This window comes from Triticum aestivum, chromosome 1D, assembly GCF_018294505.1.
Source record: "Triticum aestivum cultivar Chinese Spring chromosome 1D, IWGSC CS RefSeq v2.1, whole genome shotgun sequence".
In the NCBI taxonomy this organism is placed as follows: domain Eukaryota; kingdom Viridiplantae; phylum Streptophyta; class Magnoliopsida; order Poales; family Poaceae; genus Triticum; species Triticum aestivum.
This window is the reverse complement of record NC_057796.1, coordinates 301880396-301905714: the sequence shown is the minus strand read 5'-3', so window position 1 is coordinate 301905714 and position 25319 is coordinate 301880396. Positions and strand designations below refer to the sequence as shown.

Genomic DNA, 25319 nt, shown 5'->3' with positions numbered 1-25319 from the left:
ACGGCGAGGTGTTGCAGTGGCGGCGGTGCGAAGCTACTTGGACGGGCTGCCCAATTTCTTCGAGGTGCGGAGATGTGCGACGATCGGATGAAAATCTTGCACAGCTTTTGTCGGGCCGGCGGCGATGGCACCCATGGGTGTCGTTCCCCTTCTTGGAGGCGTCGTCGAGGTGTGTTCGGCATTTCCCTCGCTCATATGGAGTTGGTTGTTGTCTCCGGGCGAAAGCCTCGATTCGATAGGATCGACATGATGGCGGCGTCCTCGACGTCGCTCCTCTGTTGGGAACATCATGTTTGGAGACACGGCTTGGTTCCTCGTTGCTTTCCTCCCGTGTTTGCCGTGGTCCTATTTTGATCTTCGGCGGCTCTATGTACGACCGTCACAGGTGTGTCCAAGATGGTGTCTTTCTCGGAGCTGATCAAGTTCTGCCATTCACTTGCCATCTCCTCTTAGGCATACAGAGTGGATGGTGCGTTGACAAGTGAAGTTCAGTGAGAGATCGTGGTCTTCGAAGGTGCCAGGCGTTGGTCGAGACGCGGTGTTGTTTTCAGTTAGGACAGACACTTTTGCTTTGTAGTTTTGTTTAGCTGTTGGTGATTGTATTGGTCTTACCGGAGTGTGTTTTTTCATGCTACGCTCATTGTTCGCAATGAGCGGCAGTATTCTTGTACTTACAATTCTGCCTTCTATAAAGCTAAGGTACGCCTAGGCGTACTCTCGAAAAAAAAGAAGAAGAAAAACTTGAAAGCCCCATTTTTACTGTTGCCAACGTCAGAGGGCATCCCCAAGTATCTTTTAGACACAGGCTCATTAGTAACATTTAAGGCGTTTTTGACATCCACTGTCACGCTATTTGGGCACCCCTTACTAAAGAAAACATAGGACTTTGATAAGTTAATTTTTTACCTAAGGCATTGCAATAACTCTCCAACAAAGACAACTCATTTGCTTCATCAGTACTAGCCTTAACAAACAGCAGGCTATTATCTGCAAAAAGCAAGTGGCTTATCGGCGGTGCCGATGGAGCCACTCGAATACTAGTGAGTTTGCGATGATTCCTTTTTTTGGTGTTAAGAGGTCCGAAAGGCCCTCGCTGCTAACAAGAACATGTGAGCTGGTGAAAAAAAACAAGCGAGCAAGGCAGCGGCGTGCGAGCAATAGCTGGTCGCAGCCCATGAGGGAAGTCGGCGGGTGCTAGAGAGTTTAACTGTCACTTAAGGTGATGGGAAGCATTTCTCAAAAAAAAAGGTGATGGGGAGGAGCGGGAGCAGCTATACATCGCTTGTGGCAATTCCTACTGTAGCATCGATATACCGCCCACCATTGGGCCAGGCCCAGAGCGCCTGGCACTTTTGCCAAGAGCTAGTGTATCAATGCTCTGTGATTTTCTCTTCCAATTTTTTGTTCACATTTTTTCCTTCTCTGTTTTCTTTTAGTTTAGTTTTATGTTCTTTATTTTCATTTCTATATTCTTTTTTTCATTTTCGTTTTCCATTTTATTTTCTAAAGTGTTTATTGCACATTTTAAAATAATAATTATATAATTCAAAAACATTAGAAATACATAAAAATGCTCCTTATTTACAAGAAAAATGTGAACTCGTATGAAAAAAAGTATTCATCAAAACATGCATTTCAAAAAAAATAGCTAATCATATATTTGACAATGTTAAATGTGTATAAAAATGTTTCAGGAGTGTGTGTGTGTGTGTGTGTGTATCCTACCACCTAGGGGTAGTTACCTCACATATCTCATATACTACCATGTGATACTATATATACTACTTTATCATTCTAAATATGTTCATATATTATATATAAGATAATTTAAAGCGACTTACATGAAAAAATTACAAGTTGGCCCATAGTTTTTATTATATTTGTAAAATACGTACATATTTGTATGAAAAAAGAGCGTACTTAAAATACGATACATACTACCTGAAAAGTAGTATATATACTATTTAAACATATTATGTACTACATACTACACGTACATACTCCTGGTTTGATAGATACTACATACAACATACAAAACGCAAGTGGTGGTAACTACCACTGGTGGTAGTAAACATTTGTCCTATTTTGACGTCGCGCTATTCATCACCCTGGGTGAGGAATATTTATTCTTCACCCCCTCTCTACTTTGACGTCAATGAATCATATTTTTAGGTTTCTTAAATTTTGTCTTATTTCATACGTAAAAAGAGAACGTAAAAACATATATATTCGCCGTAAAATATATTTTATGTTACGTAAAATTATAAATGTAAAAACATAGTGTAAAACATACATAAAATGCGATATTTCTAGTCTTGTAACCTTTTTTTGTTTTCTTATACCAAATTTTACATAGTAAATCAATATGAATGTAACTACTTGTATTTCAAACGAAATTTATTTATGAAGCGACCGTAAGATAACCTCGGGTGAAAAATAACTTACTCATATATATATGAGTAGGATTTTTTACAATAGCTTGCCACAAAACTAGTTAAGGTTTTCGACAGTGTAAAAGTTCTCAAAAATCCTGAAAAAAATACTGAACCAACACACCAACACAGCTATAATACTGAACTAGTTAAGATTTTTTACAATATATTATGTACAATATGTATGGAAAAAGTATACATCAAAACGCAAGTTTCAAAAAAATTGTATCTGTATTAGAAAAATGTTAAATATATATTTAAAAATGTTTCATATGTATTCAAAAAATGTACACTATGTATGAAAAATTAGATATGAAAACATACATTTGAAAAATGTTAATCATGTATTTATAAAGTCTTAAAGTTATATAAAATGTTTCTGATGTATAAAATAATGTGTAATGTGTACGAAAAATTGTAGAAAAGTGTTGTCAAAAATAGATATCAAAAAATATATTTGAAAAAATATTAATCATGTATTTGAAAAATGCTAAACATGTGTAGAAAAAATGATCATCATGTATACAAAAAAATGTACAATGTGTATATAAAAAGTCCCTGATATATACTGAAAAACGAATAATAAAGCGTACAATGTGTATGAAAAATGTACATTGTGTGTAGAAAAAAATTATACATCAAAACCTACATTTCTAAAAATTACTAATTGTGTGCTTAAATTTTTTATGCACATATAAAAATGCTTTTGATGTATACAAAAGATGTACAATGTGTTTTAAAAAGTACACATCAAACTCATTTATTTGCATAAATGTTAACCATTCATTTAATAATTGTTAAACATTTATTAAAAAATGTTCACTATGTATACGGTAAGTATACAATGTGTACGAAAGAAAGTAGACAAGTGCCGACAAAATGTTCTTGATGTATAAGAAAGACGCACAATGTTATAAAATTTAATCGATATTTTAATAAGTGTTAAAGTTTTAATAAAAAAATATTCATCATGCATATGAAAAGTGTACAAAGTTTATGAAAGAAAACAAGTGTCAAAAAAAGTAAAAGAAAAAAACAGGTAGAGAAACATAAAAAAAACGAAAACCGCTGCATTGAGTTTCCTAAATATTCACGAGGCCTATTTATGTTTCTTAAAAGAAAAATGAAGGAAACTATTTTTTGTTCTTTTTTTGTATCTACGCTGCAGTAAGTTTCTTAAATATTCACGCGGCCTTTTTAATCATTAAGACTCAGTTGCTCAAGTTGTAAAGTACACTTACCTTTATTGTGGAGTTGCGAGTTTGATTCCTCGTTAGAGCATCATTTTTTGGGATCAAACTCGTTTTTATGTTTCTCTACCTTTTTTCTTTTAATTTTTTTGATAAATACACAATGGACATTTTGGGATACACGTTGAACATTTTTTAATACACATTGAATATTTTGTGATATACGCTGAACATTGTTTAAGTACAGAATGAACTTTTTTTAATATGATGAATTTTTTTTGCAGGTGACGTTGAATATTTTCTTAATGTACGGTGAACATTTTGTTAAATATACTATGAACTTTTTTGTAATACACGATTAAGTCTTGTATAATGCAAGATAGAGAAGAAAAATAAAAAATAAACAGAAGAAACACAAATTGTTCATCATATTAATGTATTAATGAAAGAATGCATGATGAAACATTTTCTTAATGTATTAATGGAAGAAAAATGAAAATAAAAAAGAAAAGGAAAGGAAAGAACAAGAAAGAGAAACTAAAAAATATATCTATATCTATCTAAATCTATACCTAATAATAAAAGGGCTATTGGTTCTGGCGGTACGTCATGGAAATTGCTCCCAAAGTTGCAAAATATAACCCACCAATACCACCTGTAAGTGATAAAAAAAACGTTTCACACATGGGATCCCCGCCTGGGCCGGCCAATGCAGAAGCGACCTTCTATACTACGCTCTACACGCTAGGAGAAGACGCAGCGCGTCCGTTTGGGCCAGCCCATGTTAGGAGGCATGTTTTTTATCTTCTTTTATTTTTCCTTTTTCTTTTCTGTATTCGTTTTTCTCTACTTTAAATAATTTGGGACTTCAACAAAGTTCCGAGAATAAAAAAATAAGAATTTTGAAATAAAACCTTTGACAAGTCATAAAATATTTGTGTATTCAGAAAATGGTTGTGATTTTGTCAAAAAAGTTTGCTTATTCAAAAAATATTTGAAATTTTGAAAACAAATGCTCGGGAAATAAAACAAATTCATGATTTTTTTTAAAGTTCATGCATTAAAAAGATGTTAATGAATTTGAAAAAAAATTGCCAATTTAAAAAATGTTCATGAATGGAAAAATATCCTAGAAATTAAAAAGCTGTTTGTGACATACAAAATAGTTTATTCATTCATAAAATGTTCGCTGATTCAAAAAATGATCATCCATTTTAAAAATGTTCGTTAAATCAAAAAAAATGTTCGTTAATTTCAAATATTGTTCCACCAGGTTCATTAATTTTAAAAAATTCGCTGGAATGTTTTGTGAATTTCAAAAATGTTCGTCCATTCTACAAATGTTCGCCGGTTCAAATAAAATTGTTTTAAAAGATGTGCACAATTTTTTAGAAATGTTTTCAAATAGTATAAATGCTCACGAATTAAAAAATGTTTTGATTTTAGAAAAAAATCGAAATTTTGTAAAAGTGTCCATGGATTTTAAAAATGTCATGATTACAAATATGTGCAAGAGGTTTAAAAAATGTTCATGATTTTAAAAATTGTTGATGATTTCACGAAATTGAGAGTGTTTCTCGGTGATGCGGCAAAATATGGTCATGGCCATTGAAGATTATGAATTTCTTTTCTCCCATTGTAACACATGGGCCCTTTTGCTAGTATTTGAAGGAGGTGATATTCTTGGTCCGGTCCGTCACGCATGTTTGTAGAAAAACTCCTAATAACTTTTATGAAATAAACCCTCTATTCCGGTTCGTCCGTGCGCTTGTTCGGGTGAGTCCAAGTCGTATACGGTATAGCCTAGGAAAGACTGATTGTATCCGTGTCCATGTCCAAAATAGGAGCTTATCTTCTTTTCCTTAGCATGTGCCGATTACATCCAACCGAACGCACCAACCCTCACCCAGGCTCACTTGTTGTGGCTCTGCTTCCCCCATCCCCACCGACACATTGCGCGCCCAGGGCGGTGGCTCCCTGCAGTGCTTGAGCCTCCCGCTCAGCCCTACCCTCGAGGGTGTCCTCTGGGCTCGCCTTCTCGCGCTCCCGTCATCATCCTCGTGGTGACGACATAGATGGCGACCCAACGGAGTACTTGGAGGATGCTGAGTGGGTGGGTGTGTGGCTGGCAACGAGCGCACTGTGCTTAGGGACAACTTCTTCGGATGTATCTTCATAGGTTCGCCAAATCGAAGTTGAGTGTTGTACACAAGAGACTAATCATTGCTGCCTCAGTCCCCGGCATGACGATATTAGGCATCGCTCACACCAACGTGGCCTCCTGTGCTCCTAGCCTCCTAGCTATGAGCATGTGTCGGTAACGACTCGATCCCTGTGGCGCCGGCGAGGAGGATGAGCTGGGGTGAACGCGGCATGCACGTTCTCGCTCCTCATCGACCTTGCTATCGCTGGCTCAACTTTGAAGCCCATGGGTGACCTCTAATTCGCCCTTAAAGCAAACATCAAACACAACGTAAACAGGAAGAATGTGAGCTTGCCAGCGGGAGCAACCTTGGTAAGAGTAGGGGAAGGTGTCAAGCTGGAACAACACATCTAGGGCTTAGTTGCGTGAGCCAGTTTACGAGAATCTTCTCCAAGTGAAAATTTCAGACCGTTTTCTCTGCAAGCCATAATAAACACCCTAAGACGATTTGGTTCAGACGCACCCACTGATATGATGGTACTTGGGTAACTCGCTACTGATGTTCACAAACCAGAACAATAGCTTGCACTTTGTGTTAGCAAATGTACAACTTTGCATGTATTGTATGCATGTCATATCGGATTTGTGTGATTCTTAAACATGTAATCTGTAATTATGCAACTCAACGTGAGTTCCAGTGCAAATCTTGGTTTTTTTTCACAGGCGCGGGACAAGCGATGATCGCAATTGACTACGACAAACTCCTCATGTACGCCGTCAGACATCGGTTGCATCCACACCCAAAGCTTTCAATCTCGCTGTTCCGGCGAGTTTGCCGAAACATCGTTTGCACATGCTCCATCCAAGGCAACCCATCGTCCAATTTTATCATCAATTTTACACTTTTAACTAATGACTTCTTGGTTCAAGGAAGATGTAATTTTGATATCAATGATGCAAGCAAATAAGATTGATCCCAAAGAGACAAAAAAGTAAAGGTATAAAATATGCACCTTTGTGTGCATGTGGAATTAATCTTTTTGTTACTATCTTTGCATTAAGAACAGGGAAAAATATACATTATAATGACGGCTTGGCTGTCAAGGAAAGAAATACTAGTAAGCAAAGAACACCAAAATTGTTATAGGGAAATAGAGCCAGTCTTCATCTTAATAGAGCCGGTGGTCTACGCCGACCTAGTCTCTACGCGGTGGCAGCACCTCTCCTACCGGCTCTCCCTCCTGCACCTTGTTGTGCAGGTGGTCACGAATGTGGCGGCACAGTCGCCGGATGCGAAGAAGCTCGACTGCTTCTACCTCCTCCACTAGGACGACAAGTAAGATTAATTGCTACCCCCTCATGTGCACCTTTCCTACCTATTACTCCCTCCATAAACTAATATAAGAGTGTTTAGATTACTATTTTAATGATCTAAACGCTCTTATATTAGTTTACAGGGGGAGTATGTTGTTTCAGCTAGATTCATGTCACTCGCAGATTGTGAAACAAGAGAAACAATATGATGTGCACATTAAAAACTTCTCTGAGCTTCAATTGGACCAAGAATTTACTGGCATTGCGTATTTGGTATGCAAATACAAACTCCTTTGGATGTCGTAGAGATGAATCTTGGTCGTCAAATACTAAATTTTGAACAATGAGGTTATTTCTTTCTGCTATTGCTACAGGCGCCAAAACAAAACTCTCCCTTCTATTAACATATTCCATCAGGATTTAACTGAAGAAAACCTATCAGTGAGAGTTGTCACATCCCTAGCTTCTGGTAATGCTTAGTGTTTGCATGTTGCTTACATCATGTTTAAATTTCAATTAAATTTGAATTTGGGAACATTTGAAAGCCTCAGAAATCATTTTGGAAATGATCAAGATAAAAACTGCTTCAAATAGGTCCAAGAAAATTTCCAACTCTGAAGATATTGGCCAGAGGTAAAATCAAACCAATATTTTCAGGAGCCCAGAAATATTTATTTTGGGCATTTGGAATTAATTCATTAACTATTTGCATTGGATCATATTTAAAGATTGAGCCCTTCGTACTATGACTTGTATAACATTGTATGTTGTCGCTCCACTTTGTGGTAGTGGCTGTCAAAAAGTTATCTATCACAGATTTGGTCTATGAGGTGCGTTAATTTTGTTGTTTATGGTGTAACTGCTACACTTTGATGCTTCTTAATTAGGTATCCTCCGATAGAGATAAGCACTGATGTTTAAGAAAATTTTAGTCTATTTTACTAAGCACTAATGCGGACGCTTAGCATGGGCGTCATGGTAAGATTCCTGGCCAATTAGCTGTTGGTTTGTCGAGTCCCGGTGGCTGATTAGGGTTCGTTTTTCGAACCCCATCGTCGGCTCAAAACTGCCAGGGGATGCCTTTTAAAATTCTTTGTTTCTTTCCCCTGTATTAGCGCCCATACAAGCGTAAGCCATTGTAGATGCTGGCCTCTTTGATTGCATGATTGTATTAACACATAAATGAAAAATACACGAGATTGAAATGTCATGCCCATTTGGATTTTATGGGATCTGAGTTTGTGATAAACATCAAAAGAAAAGGAAAATATTCTTTTTAAGAGGTTGAAGAGGATTATTGATTTCCTATAGAATGTAGTATGATCCTTTGAATCAAAGAGACCCTAAAGGTAGATGAACATGCCATCTACGATCCAGGAGCATCAGAGCATTCATATAATCAAATGCTCACCAGCCAAATATCTTCACTTCTACAGAGAAACCATATCAGTTACTCATGATGGTTAGTTCAATTTGGGGTTACATCAACCGTACCAGGACTAAGATTGAGATGAGATCTCTCGCCACACACTTAACTATGTTACGCAAAAAACACATCACTCTAAGCATCACTTTGATTCATGGAGTAAACAATATTTTAAACTTGTACCATGTTGCCTCCTCGCCAGTAAGCTAAACATACTTGTCACCCATTCTCACCGGAGACAAGGGAAATGATATTATTGACTATTTTAGCAACAATGTTAGCAAAAGTATACCGGTATATCAAATTAGGGATTTGGTTGCGCTTAATGTCCCAGCGTTTGTGTATGTGTATAGGACAACAAGGAGAACATCTTAGCTCTTCTTTGTACCATAGATGTGAGAGGAACCAATCAATTATGTACCTTTGAAAAATTAATATGCTGTCAACGCCTACTACTGCCTCCTTAGACACTCGCGCTGGTGTACAGCGTGGACACCCGTGGCTTTGGATTGTCGCAGAAACTGCCAAATATGTCACTGCATCCAACCCATTTCGTCTGTTCCCTTGCCTCCCAGTAGCCTCCGACATAGCGGTATGTTCCATGCTCGCTGTCCCTTTGGAACCATCTTGGCTTCCAGCCACTCTCCTGCATGTTCCTTGCCTGTTTAAGAGGAAAAAGAAATAACCATCAGTTAGGGCAGATAAGGACCAGACAGGTACTTCTTCAGTGTAAGCAAAAATATGAAAAAGAACTATGAAAAACTCAACGTGCTGCCATGTACAAGCAATGTGAATAAAGGTAAGCAATATGTAGTTTTACAGGAAAATGTTAGGACAGTATAAACAACTAGGGTATTATACCATTCGTTGTCTGGTCTCGAGGCGCAGTTTCTCAGAGTTGGCCTTTTCGTACTCCCCATTCTCTAGATGTCGCTGGTCTGGTCTGAGTCTTGAATCTGTTGGTGGAAGCTTCTCCTAAACAAATGACAAAATTGTTTTTTTAGGTTCAGAGATAATAAAAGGTGACAATAACGAGCTATTTAATGCATGTTGTATCTCTACCTTAAGCCCTGGAGTCAGCTCATTTAAAGTAATCGCAAATGATGACAAGTTATATCGAGTGGGATCTGCTGGAGGCTCATTTTTCTTCCACAACAAGGTAGCGCCAGCGCTCTGATGTGAAATATGAGAGCTCAGCTTAGAAGCATCATCACTAACAACGCAATACATGCTCTCGTCCCACTTGCCCATCAGGGATGCAACCTTGGTGCCATCAGCATCTTTAACAAAGCCTTGAACCTTGCATAGAATTATATATATTAGTACGATCTACATAAGCAAAGGGACAGGGCGAAGTTTGATGGAAATTGTTCGTCATACCTGGCGAGGATTACGTTCGAGAAAAGACTGCTCTTTAAACATCAGCTTGCATGAATATTTTTTGTTTCCACTAATATTCATTGTGCCATGGTGATGGCAATATACTCGACCAATGATAAGGTTATTAATTGTGGTTGTAACCTTACAAGGAAAAGAAAAATGTTATAGGTATTAATTCAAAAAGATATTCAATTCTTCTTGCGCATCTCCAAGCTTCATGTGAGTAGTGGCAGTGTATTCTAGAAATAAATGAAACCATGATATCTAAAGGTAGAAATTAAATTGGGGTGCATAAAACAACCCATGGAGAATAGGAACAGTAATAAGCTGGGCCCTGTGGCCTTTTCCCTAGAAGAATAGGATAGGTATGCTATACTCACAAATTAAAAAGCACGGGCAATCGGCAATCATCAAAACATTATTTCGAGAATGGTAATCATGGAAAGCTATAATAGTATGAGTGCCTTTGGTGAAGAATATGTACCTTGCTCCACTGGAAAGTTTCTCCATCATCAAACTCTAGGGTTAATATGCCACTAGGATCCACTTGAATCGACTGACCCCAGAATTTACTCTTTAGATTGCTGTCTCCCCAAAATTTCCAACCTTTTCCTTCACAATGGCATGCCATGGCCATCGGATGATGACTAACCTAGTGCCAAGAATAAACTAACAAATTAACTAAAAGATGGAGTGTCATATCAAACGCAACGAAACTCTTAATAGGCTTGTCATCATATCCATGTATGTCACTACCATGCTTTTAATCAAACAACATTTCAAGACACTTCGTACCACCTGGCTATCATTTCTTTACAAATGAATTTGATCTTGTTACTGTGCACTGGATCGCATGACAGAATGCAGATGTGTTGTATACCAGACTAACCTTTTCAGAGAAGAAACGTATCCCCTTTTCAGGGTAATCAGCTTCATAAGTTTCCCCTAACAGTGGATTGAAAGGTTTGCAGGGCCGGCTATCTGTGGAAGCATATCCAGAGACAGCAAAGGCAGCAACATAAAGAATTCTCATCAGACCATTGCCCTGAACATATGTGCAAAAGACATTACTATCAACACAATTCTGGGATAAGTACACATGAAACACCACTATGTACTCCCTCCGTTCTACAATACATGCCTTCCATTTGTCAAAATATAGATGTATCTAGACATGTTTTAGTATATAGGTACATCCATTTTTGAACAAATGGAAGTCAAGTATTTTGGAACGGAGGGAGTAGTATTTTAGATATTAATGTTGATGGAATAAAAAATAACTTCATTATCTGCAAAATTTAACAGCCAAAGTGCATGCTACTCGGTTTGTGCTACACACAGATTTATACATGCACAGCAATTCAACCATGTGCAAAGTAATGTTTCCTGATGTTTAATTTATTTATAACAGTATTTGGATCAGAAGAAAGCAGGAAAGGTATATAAATAGGCATACCGTTAAACCACATTCGTATGCACGGTCCAATAAATAGGAATACTCCAACTCTTCAAAGCACTTTTGAAGAGACGACAAAGGCTCGTTAAAATAAACAGGAAGACAGACCCTTGTAAGATCCTTGCCAACATTATCTTTGATCATGGACCAAAGGCTAACACTTCTCTCCTTCTCTACTGGTTCAGGCAACTTGGAGCGCCTCTTCGCAGACGATAATAGATCTTCATTGGTCTTGTCGGCAGCTAATGAGTCACCAAATTTGCAAGCTTCATTCCCATAATTTAAGTATCTCACTTTCAATTCAGGACTAGCCACACCGTCGCTAAAACTTTGCCTTGTATCATAGAAATGAAACTCATCTTCATCTGACATTCTCCCTATTTCTTGTTTACCAGCATCTTCAGAAGATTCTGTGTTGCTGTATTCTGATGGCAAAGAAGAAAAAGTAGGCAGTAAGCAGAAATAAACTAAACATGGAAGAAGTGTTTGCAGTGAAAATGCGCCAAATAAAGATGTAGTGATGTATGGTCTACATATTCAGATTAATCCAACAAACAAACATAGATGAGTTGTAACAGTCAGCTATGCTTGAATTTCTACCATGGTCTTGAAATGTTGATGTCGAACGGGCAACGATAGTCACTGCCCCGCTGGTAACCGTTCTCAACTACGTATGATGGAAAACTAATAGTTATGCTTGAAATTTTTTCTCTGTGATCAAATGGAGCTATATTAAGGAAAAATCCCTCCAGAAACACCAGCCATGAAGCAGTCCAGGTAAAATGCAGTGCAAGAAAAGTCACAGGTGCTTGGAGAACTGAATAGAAAAATCCATAATAGAAGCAGTCTAACATCAGCAGTCCAATAAAAATGTGAATTAGCACCTTCACACCTGTGCTCTATCAGCACAAGAAAAAACACAGGTACTTGGAGAAACTAACAGAAAATAATCCAAAGTAAAGGTTTACCGTGGTAAGGAAAAATTATGCATGAAAAATAACAAGTAAACTTTTATTTAAGGCTAGTCATAACTGTTAGAGAAAACCAAAACTAAAAAGAAGAACAAGTACCACTACATTTTCCAGAGCTGGAAAAGTCAGGCTTGAACAACTGCGACTGTGGATTGCCACGAATAGTTGCATCTTCTGAATTAACTGCCTGAGAGAACACAATAAGTCAGCAGATGATTTCACGATACCAGAATTTCAGATATAGTACCATCAATTTATTATTTGATTTTTGGGCCAGACTCCAAACAAACGTTTTTGCTTTTTTTCCTTTAAATTTTAAGAAAATAAAACTCACCTTCCTTAACTATATTTTTTAAAACTCCAGTGATTATGAGGAAATGTTTGGACCACAATTGGGTTTCCTTGTCATTTATAATAGGTCGAGTATCTTCATCTTTACTTCTAAAAGGGTCTCAACCATTGGTGGTGTCACCTTCTAACAAAACCATTAAACCTATTACGAAAGGCTGAGATTGTGGTCCTGTTTGACACCAAACTTGGGATAATATTGCTAGCAAGTGCAGTATTTAGCTACTGATAAAGGTTGACTGCTGAATACAAGGAAGACATGATAGCAAAATATCCAGTCATCTTTTGGCACAACTAAGAACATCAATTGTGTGTATATATATATATATATATATATATATATATATATAATATATATATATAGTTCTAAAGAGGGCTCCGCAAGTTCTTAATGTACATTCGTCACTAAAGTTGGTCAGTATGACCATCAAGTTCCTTCGCCGTTATTTGCTTGAAGAAAAAGAGAAAGCCTACCAAAAAGTGCATGATTTGTCTAGTCTAATCACAGGGTTCCAAGAAGCATTACCTCAAGTTCCCGTGGAAGACTGCCGATAAAGCTTAAATACGATTCACAACGCTGCTTCATCTGTACGTGATACTGTGAAAATTCTGAATGAACAATCTGCTCACAGTCTTTAACAATTTCTGCACCAACACCTTCAGCATGCAAGCGATCTCTTAGCTTTTCTGTAGAAAATGATCCACCATTCCGGTCACTTGGTAAAATACCACCAAGAGAATATTCACTTCTCGCTGAAACAAGTGCTTCAATCCAAGCGACACGGTCCTTAACGCAACCTGTCCTCAGCTGAAGTGTCTTGGTTGGGGTAATGATATAGAACCGTTTGTCATCTGATTTACTTTCACTAAATGATGAGATCTACAAACAGTTCAAAAGAATTACAAAAATTAGCAACCAGACCGGCACTTTAAGCCAAAAGTATAAGCCCTTGTGTTCAAGGCACACAAATTATAGTTGAAAACAGTGATGCCCCATGCTATCTACATATTCATGCGGTGATTACACGTTGGTATAGACCAACGACAACAGATACTTCAGTTCCTTCCAACACAATATTTTGATCAGTCTCCTAGGATGTAAAATCCAATAATGAGCAATGAAGAGTAATCCATATACTCAAATGATTATTGAATCCTCCCAGCACTGTAATGCCATATCATTTCACACTGTTGCATCTATAGATAAGAACTTGATCAGTTATCATCTAAAGGACCGGCGCACATAAAGGACGCTGACTCAAGCAGCAGCCAAGGACAAGAGACCGCTCATCAGGGAAGGAAAAATGGCAAGGCTCCTTCAAATGGGTATATGGACAGATGCTCCGTACCACCCCCACGTTCCCAGCAAACTCACGGACATCCATCTAATACGACACAAACCGAGGCGCCAACCCATCGGCCCGGCCATTATTCTCCCTTGTACAAAATACAGATAGGCCGGAGCCGTGCCATTTGAACAAAATACAGCTGGGAGAGCCGGGCATCCGCGTGCCGCGAATTAAAGCATCTCGCCGGCCGGCCAGTCGGCTGTCGGCCCCTCCTCCCCTGAGCGCGCGCGGCGACAAGGTCGCCTCTGTAGCACGCCGATGCAGACACTGTTGTTTCACACTCCGCACTAGTAGCCGATCCTCGCCGCGGCTAGCGAAAAGCCAGCTACAGTCCAAGCAAGGCATCTCTCTCTCTTTATCCGACACAAGCGACAGATAGCCCCGGCTGCAAGAAAATCTCCGCCGCAGATCGCGACGATGTGCGGCTGCCGATGCGCGCTCGCGGGGGGCGCCGGGGAGCACGGGGTCGCTTTACAGTTCAACTGTTCCGATCCGAGCGACGCGGAAATACCAACTCGTTTTGGTAATGAGAAGAAAAAAAAGACCTACGAAATCGCTGGGGAAACTAAAAATAGTTGAATCGCCGGCCAGATGAAATGCGCTGCGCCCTCCGGAACGAACCGCTCGATGTTTCGCTACTGGTGCGAGTTGTGTGGAAGCTATCTATGTAAGCAATGGGATCATGGTAGCGTAGCGGACGGGAAACGGAGGGGGCGGAGATGGTACGAGACCTTGAGATGGACGAATCCGATGGGCCGCTCCCCGGCGCCGCGGTCCGCGCCCCCGATCACCCTGACGCCCGCGCCCACGGCGAGCTCGGCCGGCGGCGGCGGCGGCGTCTCCTCCGCCGCGACGCGGCGGCGGATCTTCGAGTAGGCGAGCACGCCGCCGCGGATCGCGAACCAGCGCGGGCGCCAGCCCCTGCCGATGTTGGTCCACTTGTGCAGCACCCCCGCCACCGCCGCTCCGTCCGCGGGCGGCGGGGAGCAGTCCCCGTCGTCGTCCTCGGCGGCGCCGCCGCCCCCGGGGCAGTAGTCCGCTGCGAGGCAGCAGAGCGGGTGCATCTCCCTGGCCCGCATCGTCGCCTCCGCCCGCTCTCACGGCGCTGGCGTCCCCATCTGGACTTGTTTATTGGCCGCTCCGCCTATAGAAGCGCCTCCACGCGGTGGGTCGATTGGATTCGTTCGATTGCGGTGGCGAGCAGAGCTGCGGAGGCTGGCGAGGTGGGTTGAGATGGGAATGGGAGGGAGGGAGGAGACTCTGATGCGCGCGGCGCAGGCGCAGAGCCTTGTGCTTAACGCTCACTTCTGCTGCTTCCCTTTTGGAGCGGCATCTTTGAGCGCGCGATCCTTCCATCCTCGTGTCCCTCTCCCGCCGGCTCCCGAGCCCGGACGCGTGCCCTGTGCGTGGTTGGTCGAGTCAGGTCGACCGGAGCGAGCATCGTGTTCGTGCCGCGGTGCGCGTGTCGACGGGCGATCGTGCGCCTTGCGTTGCGCGGTCGCGTGTCATCGCGTTCCACGGTAGGCTCGCTTGACAGTACTCTAGATGTCAATGTGCTTTCCCCATCGTTAATTGCGCTTAACAGGAGCCCGAGCACTGTGTATCTTTGGCAACTCAGCTACATACTCCTGTTGCTAATTAGTAGTGGTCCATGCTTTGCTGGTTTCCGCGATCGGTCGAACCTTCCTTGGACCAGGCGTCATCCTCCAGCACCGTGGCTACGATGACGGACCAGCGGCATGCGTCTCCTGTCGCGGACCAACGACGCGCATGAGCGTTCCGACCCCATGTCTTGTACCAGTGGCTATAGCTAGCTCCAACCTGGTGGATCGACAGACATGGCAACCGCCCCGGCCTAACCGGAAACCCAATACATCCGCACGTGCACCGACAAGACCTGTATCCACGAGATATCGCACGAACGATCGATCGAATAGGCCGCCGGACTCCCTCTCCCCCACGATGGCGGGCTAGCTGGCTGAACAAATCACTCGCTGCGTTTATCTGATTATCTCTTTTTGTGGCTAGCGACTGAAACTGGGCCGGCCAATTTTTCCGGTATTCACAACCTTCTAGAATAGTTCTTCGCTGGTTGTTAACCGGTTTTGGGAACCTTGCAAAAGGTTCTGGTCCAGTTTGTTTCCTTTTTCCCTCTTTTTTTGCTTTTTGAAATTTTCATTTTCTTCTAAGTTTTCATCAATTTTTACAAATATTCAAGTTTATTGAGAAAATGTTTGGAAAATTTAAAAAATATGTTTACACCTTCTTAGAAATGTTCGCAATTAAAAAACCCCAAATGATAAATGTCACACGCCAGGTGCGTGACACTCCGGCCCCGGCGTTTTTAGAAATGTTCACAATTTTTCGATGGATATTCTCATATTCTAGTCACACGAGGTTGGCAATTTCCAGTGACATACGGTAAACTTCTGTCAAAACTAAATTGAAGCACGAAAGGTGCATGCTTGTCAACTAAAATTGTCTTCCCTGCATAACTAAACTTGCCATCGAAAACATTTGGAGTTGCCATGTGCTCGTACCTGACTTCTGGCACCTATCAGGGTCCTTAAAAAATGCATTCCTTAAAAATTGTTCAGTAATTTGAAGAAATGTACTCCTTCCGCTCCTAAATATAAGTCTTTGTACAGATTTCACTATGGATTACATACAGAGCAAAATGAGTGAATCTATACTCCAAAATGCATCTATATACATCCGTATGTGGTCCATAGTGAAATCTCTACAAAGACTTATATTTAGAAACGGAGGGAGTATGTGTTTAAAATTGTTCACATTTTAAGAAAAATGTTTACAAAATTCAAAAAAGTTTTCAAAAATAAAAAATGTCTTTATTCTCGAAAACCTAAATTAAAAATCAAAATAATTCATCAATCATAAAGAAATCATTTACACAATATGCTGAGGTTGAGATAAAAAAAACAATCATCCCTTATAACTATCGAAGATTGTTGAACAAGCTAATTCTGAAGGAAATATGCCCTAGAGGCAATAATAAAGTTGTTATTTCATATTTCCTTATTCATGATAAACGTTTATTATTCATGCTAGAATTGTATTGATTGAAAACCTTAATACATGTGTGAATACATAAACAAACGTAGTGTCCCTAGTAAGCCTCTACTAGACTAGCTCGTTGATCAAAGATGGTTAAGGTTTCCTAACCATGGACATGAGTTGTCATTTGATAACGGGATCACATCATTAGGAGAATGATGTGATGGAAAAGAACCATCTGTTAGCTTAGCATAATGATCGTTCAGTTTTATTGCTATTGCTTTCTTCATGTTAAATACATATTCCTTCGACTATGAGATTATGCAACCCCCGGATACCAGAGGAATGCCTTGTGTGCTATCAAACGTCACAACGTAACTGGGTGATTATAAAGATGCTCTACAGGTATCTCTGAAGGTGTCTGTTAAGTTGGCATAGATCAAGATATGATTTGTCACTCCGAGTATCGGAGAGGTATCTCTGGGCCCCCTCGGTAATACACACCATAAGCTTGCAAGCAAACAACTAAAGAGTTAGTCACGAGATAATGTATTACGGAACGAGTAAAGAGACTTTCCGGTAACGAGATTGAACTAGGTATGAAGATACCGATGATCGAATCTCGGGCAAGTAACATACCGATGGACAAATGGAATTACGTATGTTGTCATAACGGTTCGACTGATAAAGATCTTCATAGAATATGTAGGAGCCAATATGAGCATCCAGGTTCTGCTATTGGTTATTGACCGGAGAGGTGTCTCGGTCATGTCTACATAGTTCTCTAACCCGTAGGGTCCGCGCGCTTAACGTTCGATGACGATATAGTATTATATGAATTATGTGATTTGGTGACCGAATGTTGTTCGGAGTCCTGGATGAGATCACGGACATGACGAGGAGTCTTGAAATGGTCGAGAGGTAAAGATTGATATATAGGACGATGGTATTCGAACACCGGAAGTGTTCCGGAGGTTCCGGGTACATATCCGGTCACCGGAAGGGGTTCCAGGCACCCCCGGCAAAAGATATGGGCCTTATGGGCCAAGAGGGGAAACGCACCAGACACAAGGGGCTGGTGCGCCCCCCATATGCGATGAACCAGGAGGAGAAGGAAAGAGGGGAAAAGAAAGGAAAAGGGGGGATTCGGCCTCCCCCTTCCCTTTCTCCCCCTCCTCTTTCCTTCCCCCTCCAGCATATATGGCGGGGGGCGCGCACCTTGGAGGAGCCCAAGTAGGATTCGGTCCTACTTGGGGCACCTCCTGGCCTCTCCCCTCCCCCTCCCACCTATATATATATATGTGGGGGCGCCCCTAGCACACACCACACAATTGCTAGCCGTGTGCGGCGCCCCCTCCACCGTTTACTCCCCCAGTCATATTTTCGTAGTGCTTAGGCGAAGCCCTGTGGAGATCACTTCGCCATCACCGTCACCATGCCGTCGTGCTGACGGAACTCATCTACTACCTTGCTACTTCTTGAGCTTGCGTTGGTATTTCCCTTGAAGAGGAAAGGGTGATGCAGCAAAGTAGAGATAAGTATTTCCCTCAGTTAGAGAACCAAGGTATCAATCTAGTAGGAGACTACGCACAAATCACCAATACATGCAGAAAAAATCAAACAACTTGCACCCAACGCGATAAAGGGTTGTCAATCCCTTCACGGTCACTTGCAAAAGTGAGATCTAATAGAGATAGATGAAACTAAACAAAAGGTAAAGTAAATATTTTTGGTATTTTTTGGTTTGTAGATCTGAAAATAAAAGATTGCAAAATAGTAGATCGGAAACTAATATGATGGAAAATAGACCCGGGGGCCATAGGTTTCACTAGAGGTTTCTCTCAATATAGCAAATAATACGGTGGGTGAACAAATTACTGTCGAGCAATTGATAGAAAAGCGCAAAGTTATGATGATATCTAAGGCAATGATTATGAAATATAGGCATCACGTCCGTGTCAAGTAGACCGAAATGATTCTGCATCTACTACTATTACTCCACACATCGACCGACTCCTGCCTGCATCTAGAGTATTAAGTTCATGAAGAACAGAGTAACGCATTAAGTAAGATGACATGATGTAGAGGAATAAACTCAAGCAATATGATGTAAACCCCATCTTTTTATCCTCGATGGCAACAATACAATACGTGCCTTGCTGCCCCTACTGTCACTGGGAAAGGACACCGCAAGATTGAACCCAAAGCTAAGCACTTCTCCCATTGCAAGAAAAACTAATCTAGTTGGCCAAACCAAACCAATAGTTCGAAGAGAATTACAAAGGTACCAAATCATGCATAAAAGAATTCAGAGAAAATTCAAATAATATTCATAGATAAGCTGATCATAAATCCACAATTCATCGGATCTCGACAAACACACCGCAAAAGAAGATTACATCAGATAGAGCTCTAAGAACATCGAGGAGAACATGGTATTGAGAATCAAAGAGAGAGAGAAGAAGCCATCTAGCTACTAGCTATGGACCCGTGGGTCTAAGGTAAACTACTCACGCTTCATCGGAAGGGCAATAGAGTTGATCTAGGTCAGGGGGTCACCGAGGGGCCCACAAGGTAGGGGGGCGCGCCCTACCCCCCTGGGCATGCCCTCCACCCTTGTGGTCGCCTCGTGGCTCTTCTAACTTGCACTCCAAGTCTCCTGGGTGTCTTCTGGTCCAAGAAAAATCATTGCGAAGGTTTTATTCCGTTTGGACTCCGTTTGGTATTCCTTTTCTGCGAAACTCAAAAACAAGGAAAAAAAACAAACTGGTTGTGGAGAACTTTTTCAACTTTCACGCAATACATGAGCGTGAGCCATGGACATAGCACTATAGGTGGAATAAAATTTGGTGGTTGTGGAGAAGACAAAAAGAAGGAGATAGTCTCACATCAACTAGGCGTATCAACGGGCTATGGAGATGCCCATCAATAGATATCAATGTGAGTGAGTAGGAATTGCCATGCAACAGATGCACTAGAGCTATAAGTTTATGAAAGCTCAATAAGAAACTAAGTGGGTGTGCATCCAACTCGCTTGCTCACGAAGACCTAGGGCAATTTGAGGAAGCCCATCATTGGAATATACAAGCCAAATTTTATAATGAAAAATTCCCACTAGTATATGAAAGTGACAACATAGGAGACTCTCTATCATGAAGATCATGGTGTTACTTTGAAGCACAAGTGTGGTAAAAGGATAGTAACATTGCCCCTTCTCTCTTTTCTCTCATTTTTTATTCCGGGCCTTCTCTCTTTTTTTGGCCTCTTTTTTTTCGTCCAGAGTCTCATCCCGACTTGTGGGGGAATCATAGTCTCCATCATCCTTTCCTCACATGGGACAATGCTCTAACAATGAAGATCATCACACTTTTATTTACTTACAACTCAAGAATTACAACTCGATACTTAGAACAAAATATGACTCTATATGAATGCCTTCGGCGGTGTACCGGGATGTGCAATGAATCAAGAGTGACATGTATGAAAGAATTATGAAAGGTGGCTTTGCCACAAATACGATGTCAACTACATGATCATGCAAAGCAATATGACTATGATGAAGCGTGTCATAATAAACGGAATGGTGGAAAGTTGCATGGCAATATATCTCGGAATGGCTATGGAAATGCCATAATAGGTAGGTATGGTGGCTGTTTTAAGGAAGGTATATGGTGGGCATATGGTACCGGCGAAAGTTGCGCGGTACTAGAGAGGCTGGCAATGGTGGAAGGCTGAGAGTGCGTATAATCCATGGACTCAACATTAGTCATAAAGAACTCACATACTTATTGCAAAAATTTATTAGTTATCGAAACAAAGTACTACGCGCATGCTTCTAAGGGGATAGATTGGTAGGAAAAGACCATCGCTCGTCCCCGACCACCACTCATAAGGAAGACAATAAATAAATAAATCATGCTCCGACTTCATCACATAACGGTTCACCATACGTGCATGCTACGGGAATCACAAACTTTAACACAAGTATTTTTACAATCCACAATTACTCACTAGCATGACTCTAATATCACCATATTTATATCTCAAAACAATCATAAGGAATCAAACTTCTCATAGTATTCAATGCACTTTATATGAAAGTTTTTATTATACTCCTCTTGGATGTCTATGATATTAGGACTAAATTTATAACCAAAGCAAATTACCATGCTGTTTAGAGACTCTCAAAATAATATAAGTGAAGCATGAGAGTTCAATAATTTCTATAAAATAAGGCCACCGCCGTTCTCTAAAATGATACAAGTGAAACACTAGAGCAAAATTGCCTAGCTCAAAAGATATAAGTGAAGCACATAGAGTATTCTAATAAATCACGATTCATGTGTGTCCGTATCAAAAGGTGTGTACATCAAGGGTGATTGTGGGAAACTAAAAAGCAAAGACTCATATCATACAAGATGCTCCAAGCAAAACACATATCATGTGGTGAATAAAAATATAGCCTCAAGTAAAGTTACCGATAGACGAAGACGAAAGAGGGGATGCCTTCCGGGGCATCCCCAAGTTTAGGCTCTTAGTTGTCCTTGAATATTACCTTGGAGTGCCTTGGGCATCCCCAAGCTTAGGCTCTTTCCACTCCTTATTCCATAGTCCATCAAATCCTTACCCAAAACTTGAAAACTTCACAACACAAAACTCAACAGAAAATCTCATAAGCTCCGTTAGTATAAGAAAATAAATCACCACTTTTGGTACTATTGTGAACTCATTATTTATTTATATTGGTGTAATATCTACTTTATTCCAACTTTTCCATGGTTCATACCCCCCGATACTACCCATAGATTCATCAAAATAAGCAAATAACACATAGAAAACAGAATCTGTCAAAAACAGAACAGTTGTAGTAATCTGTAACTCTCGAATACTTCTGTAACTCCACAAATTCTGAAAAAATAGGAGAACCTGGGAGATTTGTGTAACAATCTTGTGCAAAAAGAATCAGATTAAAAGCACGCTTATGTAAAAATTAAAATTATTTTCCTGGGCGCAAAAGTTACTGTTTTTTTGCAAGATCAAAACAACTATCACCGTAAGCCATCCCAAAGGTCTTACTTGGCACAAACACTAATTAAAACACAAAACCACATCTAACCAGAGGCTAGATGAATTATTCAGAGCAAAACATGAACAAAAAGCAAAAACAAAAATAAAATTGGGTTGCCTCCCAACAAGTGCTATTATTTAACGCCCTTAACTAGGCATAAAAACACAAATAGATCTAGGTATTGTCATCTTTGGTATGCAATCCATAAGTAGCTCTCATAATAGAATCATATGGCAATTTAATTTTCTTTCTTGGAAAGTGTTCCATGCCCTTCCTTAACGGAAATTGAAATCTAATGTTTCCTTCTTTTATATCAATAATTGCACTAATTGTTCTAAGGAAATGTCTACCAAGAATAATAGGACATGTAGGATCACTACTGCAGGATGCTGCTAACGCGACACTATGATCAGAGACCCTTCAACGAAACTGTGTGCGATGCCATAATCGCAAACGGTGGTGTAAAAACCCGTCAAAAAAGGTGCAAAATGTTTGCGATGGCGGGAACCCGTCAAAAAAGGTGCAAAATGTTTGCGATGGCGGAGCCATCAAACACGGTTCATATTTTAGTTGTGTGTGCGATGTAGGGCATACGGTTCAGTTCAATTAACTGTTTGCGATGAGGAGGAACAAAAGAAACGGGCAGCCAGATGGAGGTGTGTGCGATATACAGCATACGGTTCACTCGGATGAACTGTTTGTGATTAGGCAACACAAAAGAAACGGTCAGCCAGATGAAGGTGTGTGCGATATACGGCATGCGGTTCACTCAGATGAACTGTTTGCGTTGAGACATGAGAACAGAAATGGTTCAACTTAACAAGATGTGTGTGATACGCGGCAAACAGGTCTGTAATCAGAAACGTGTGTGAATACCGATAATAACACAGGCGGTTGCCGCTAATAAGACGTGTGTGTTGTGTGATGGGATTGCATACAGAACAACACACTGGTGCGCGTCGGTCCTAAACAAACGGTTTTTAACCCCTTTCCGCGACGACATTTGGAACCGTCGCCAAGTGAGTGTGGGCGATAGGGGGGGTCCTTCCCACACGACCCAGAAACCGTCGGGGATATGCCCTCCTGGCACACACGCTCGGCAAAATGAGGTCGTATGCTACCGGCGGGCTCTCAAATACGGAAATACGTACAGTAGAGCTAAAAATATAATTATATGGCGAAATTGTTTCCAGTCGCAAGTACATCCCACACAGTCAGTCCCCGCTAAACGTTTCCGTTCATATGTACATCCCACACAGTCGCTCCAAGGAAAATGTTTCCGTTCACAAGTACATCACACACAATTTTTCCCGTTAAATCGTTTGTGATAGCGTTGCCAGTGCACACGATATTAATAATTTTATCGTTTGCGTTATTGAATGCATCACACACGGTGCGTAGAAGAAACTGTGTGGCAAAGGCTGTCCATCACACACACTTTTTATGTGGTAAACGTTTGCGCAAGGTGGCCTAACGCAAACAGTTTTCAAGAGAAAGTCATGTGTGAAGTGGAGATTGATCGCACACGTAGTGGATCCTAGAAATGTTTCTGATCTCCACGTATATCGCAGACATTTCGCTTTCGCAAACCGTGTGCAGTGTAATCCCTAATTTAAAAATCACATGTTTTGAATTTGAAAGTAGGCAATCACTTATTTCATATCCAACCATGTTTATTACAAATATAGGTTCAACCACGAATCCATAATTCGATGCACAGGTACATATACTAAAGAACTACAAAAGCACCAAGTAAAGAATGATGAACCACAGTTGTACTAAAGACTGTAAAGAGAGAGGCGAAAGACATTCTGGTTGCTAGAGAAGGTGAAGCGAAATACCCATATTGTGCCCTCCTCCATGCGTAATGCGCGCACGACTCTAGGCCAACCCCTTGTGATGGCTGCCCGTCCATCCTTCACTGTCTTCATTAGGACTTCTCAATGCTTATTGTAGTCTGGATGAAACACTTTAACCTTCATTGCGTGTCCACCAATCATGTACTTTGCGAGGTAATCTTGAGTGAACTGCTTCGGGAACCACTGGGAATGAAAAAGATTCAGACATTGTTGTCTAACAACTCATTATGGGTAGTAAAAAGAGAAGGCTGCAGAGTTTGTAGTTACCATCCAACAGCTCACTGTTGTGTTGGATAGAGCATAAACAAATAATTTGCTTGCCACCATTCGTATCTTTTTGCTAATAATCCTTATCAGTGTCCTCACTTGATGCTTGTTCATCAATATCTCATTGCCCCATACGTAAAAAGGGTCGATGTGTGGATCCTTGCCAAGGGCATATGTACCTACAAGCAACAAGTCAATATTAGAAGCTAACTAGTGTCCAGGTCTAGATCTATATGCACTACATTATGGAACGACGGGGGGAGTACAAGCCAAGGGATGAAGCTAACCTCGGCGGAAAATGGTGGCCACTCCCGTTGTTGTCCTGCATAAGTAGTGGAAAGGCATGATAAGTACAACAATCTTAACATCAAACAAATATAGCAAACAACATCATCTCCAAATGATAGCTTGAATGTGTTGGTTTCAGCATGCTGTTAGAGCACATATAAAATGGAAGGCAATGTTACCGACAGCAGGCTTAACATCCATCAAATATTGCAATTCAAACTGGTATTGTTGAAAATGAATAGAACATAGGTAATGCTTAAACATCACACTGGATAAATGTGTAAAATTGAAATAAAGGGCATGTGTTAACTACACCAGGAATAAACCAAATATAGTCGTTCAAACTGGTATTGATGTAGTCGAGCGGCACAGTTCTGACTTGCACATAATGAACAACACATTGTGAATGACTGAAATAAACAAGGCATAAATGACCAGTATAACAACCAAATATAGCCATTGAAAACTGGACAGAGTCTCACTGCAACCAACCTAACAAGCAAATACAAATAAACAGGGCATATGCTTGAAAACTGGACAAATGCTCACTGCAACCAACCTAACAAGCAGATAAAGATAAACAAGGCATCTGCTTGATAACTGGACAAATGCTAAAAAAAGCAACCTAACAACCAAATACAGATAAACAAGGCATCTGCTTGATAACTGGACAAATGCTAAAAAAAGCAACCTAACAACCAAATACAGATAAACAAGGCATCTGCTTGATAACTGGACAAATACTCACTGCAACCAAACTAAGAACCACATACAGATAAACAAGGCATCTGCTCGATAACTGAAAAAATGCTC

The 25319-nt window shown here is 40.6% G+C and overlaps 1 protein-coding gene across 1 annotated transcript; it reads right to left on the bottom strand.

The window, feature by feature from the left end:
• Positions 1-8734: 8734 nt before the first annotated feature.
• LOC123181616 (oxysterol-binding protein-related protein 1B) lies at positions 8735-15335 on the bottom strand. The gene is made up of 10 exons (XM_044593924.1): positions 14741-15335; positions 13187-13540; positions 12412-12499; positions 11342-11766; positions 10775-10930; positions 10370-10537; positions 9886-10026; positions 9568-9804; positions 9367-9480; positions 8735-9166 (listed from the first exon to the last, which is right to left on the bottom strand). Exons 1-10 carry the CDS (start codon positions 15086-15088, stop codon positions 8969-8971), a joined length of 2229 nt encoding a protein of 742 aa, XP_044449859.1. The 5' UTR covers positions 15089-15335; the 3' UTR covers positions 8735-8968.
• Positions 15336-25319: the final 9984 nt, after the last annotated feature.

Bases quoted from the DNA above. Each gene is read 5' to 3' on its own strand.
- LOC123181616 (XM_044593924.1), bottom strand. From the start codon at position 15,088: ATGCGGGCCAGGGAGATGCACCCGCTCTGCTGCCTCGCAGCGGACTAC. The intron at 10,931-11,341 runs GTATGCCTATTT...ACATATGTTCAG, and splicing joins CATACGAATGTGGTTTAACG to GGCAATGGTCTGATGAGAAT. The intron at 9,167-9,366 runs GTATAATACCCT...CCTCTTAAACAG, and splicing joins TCGAGACCAGACAACGAATG to GCAAGGAACATGCAGGAGAG.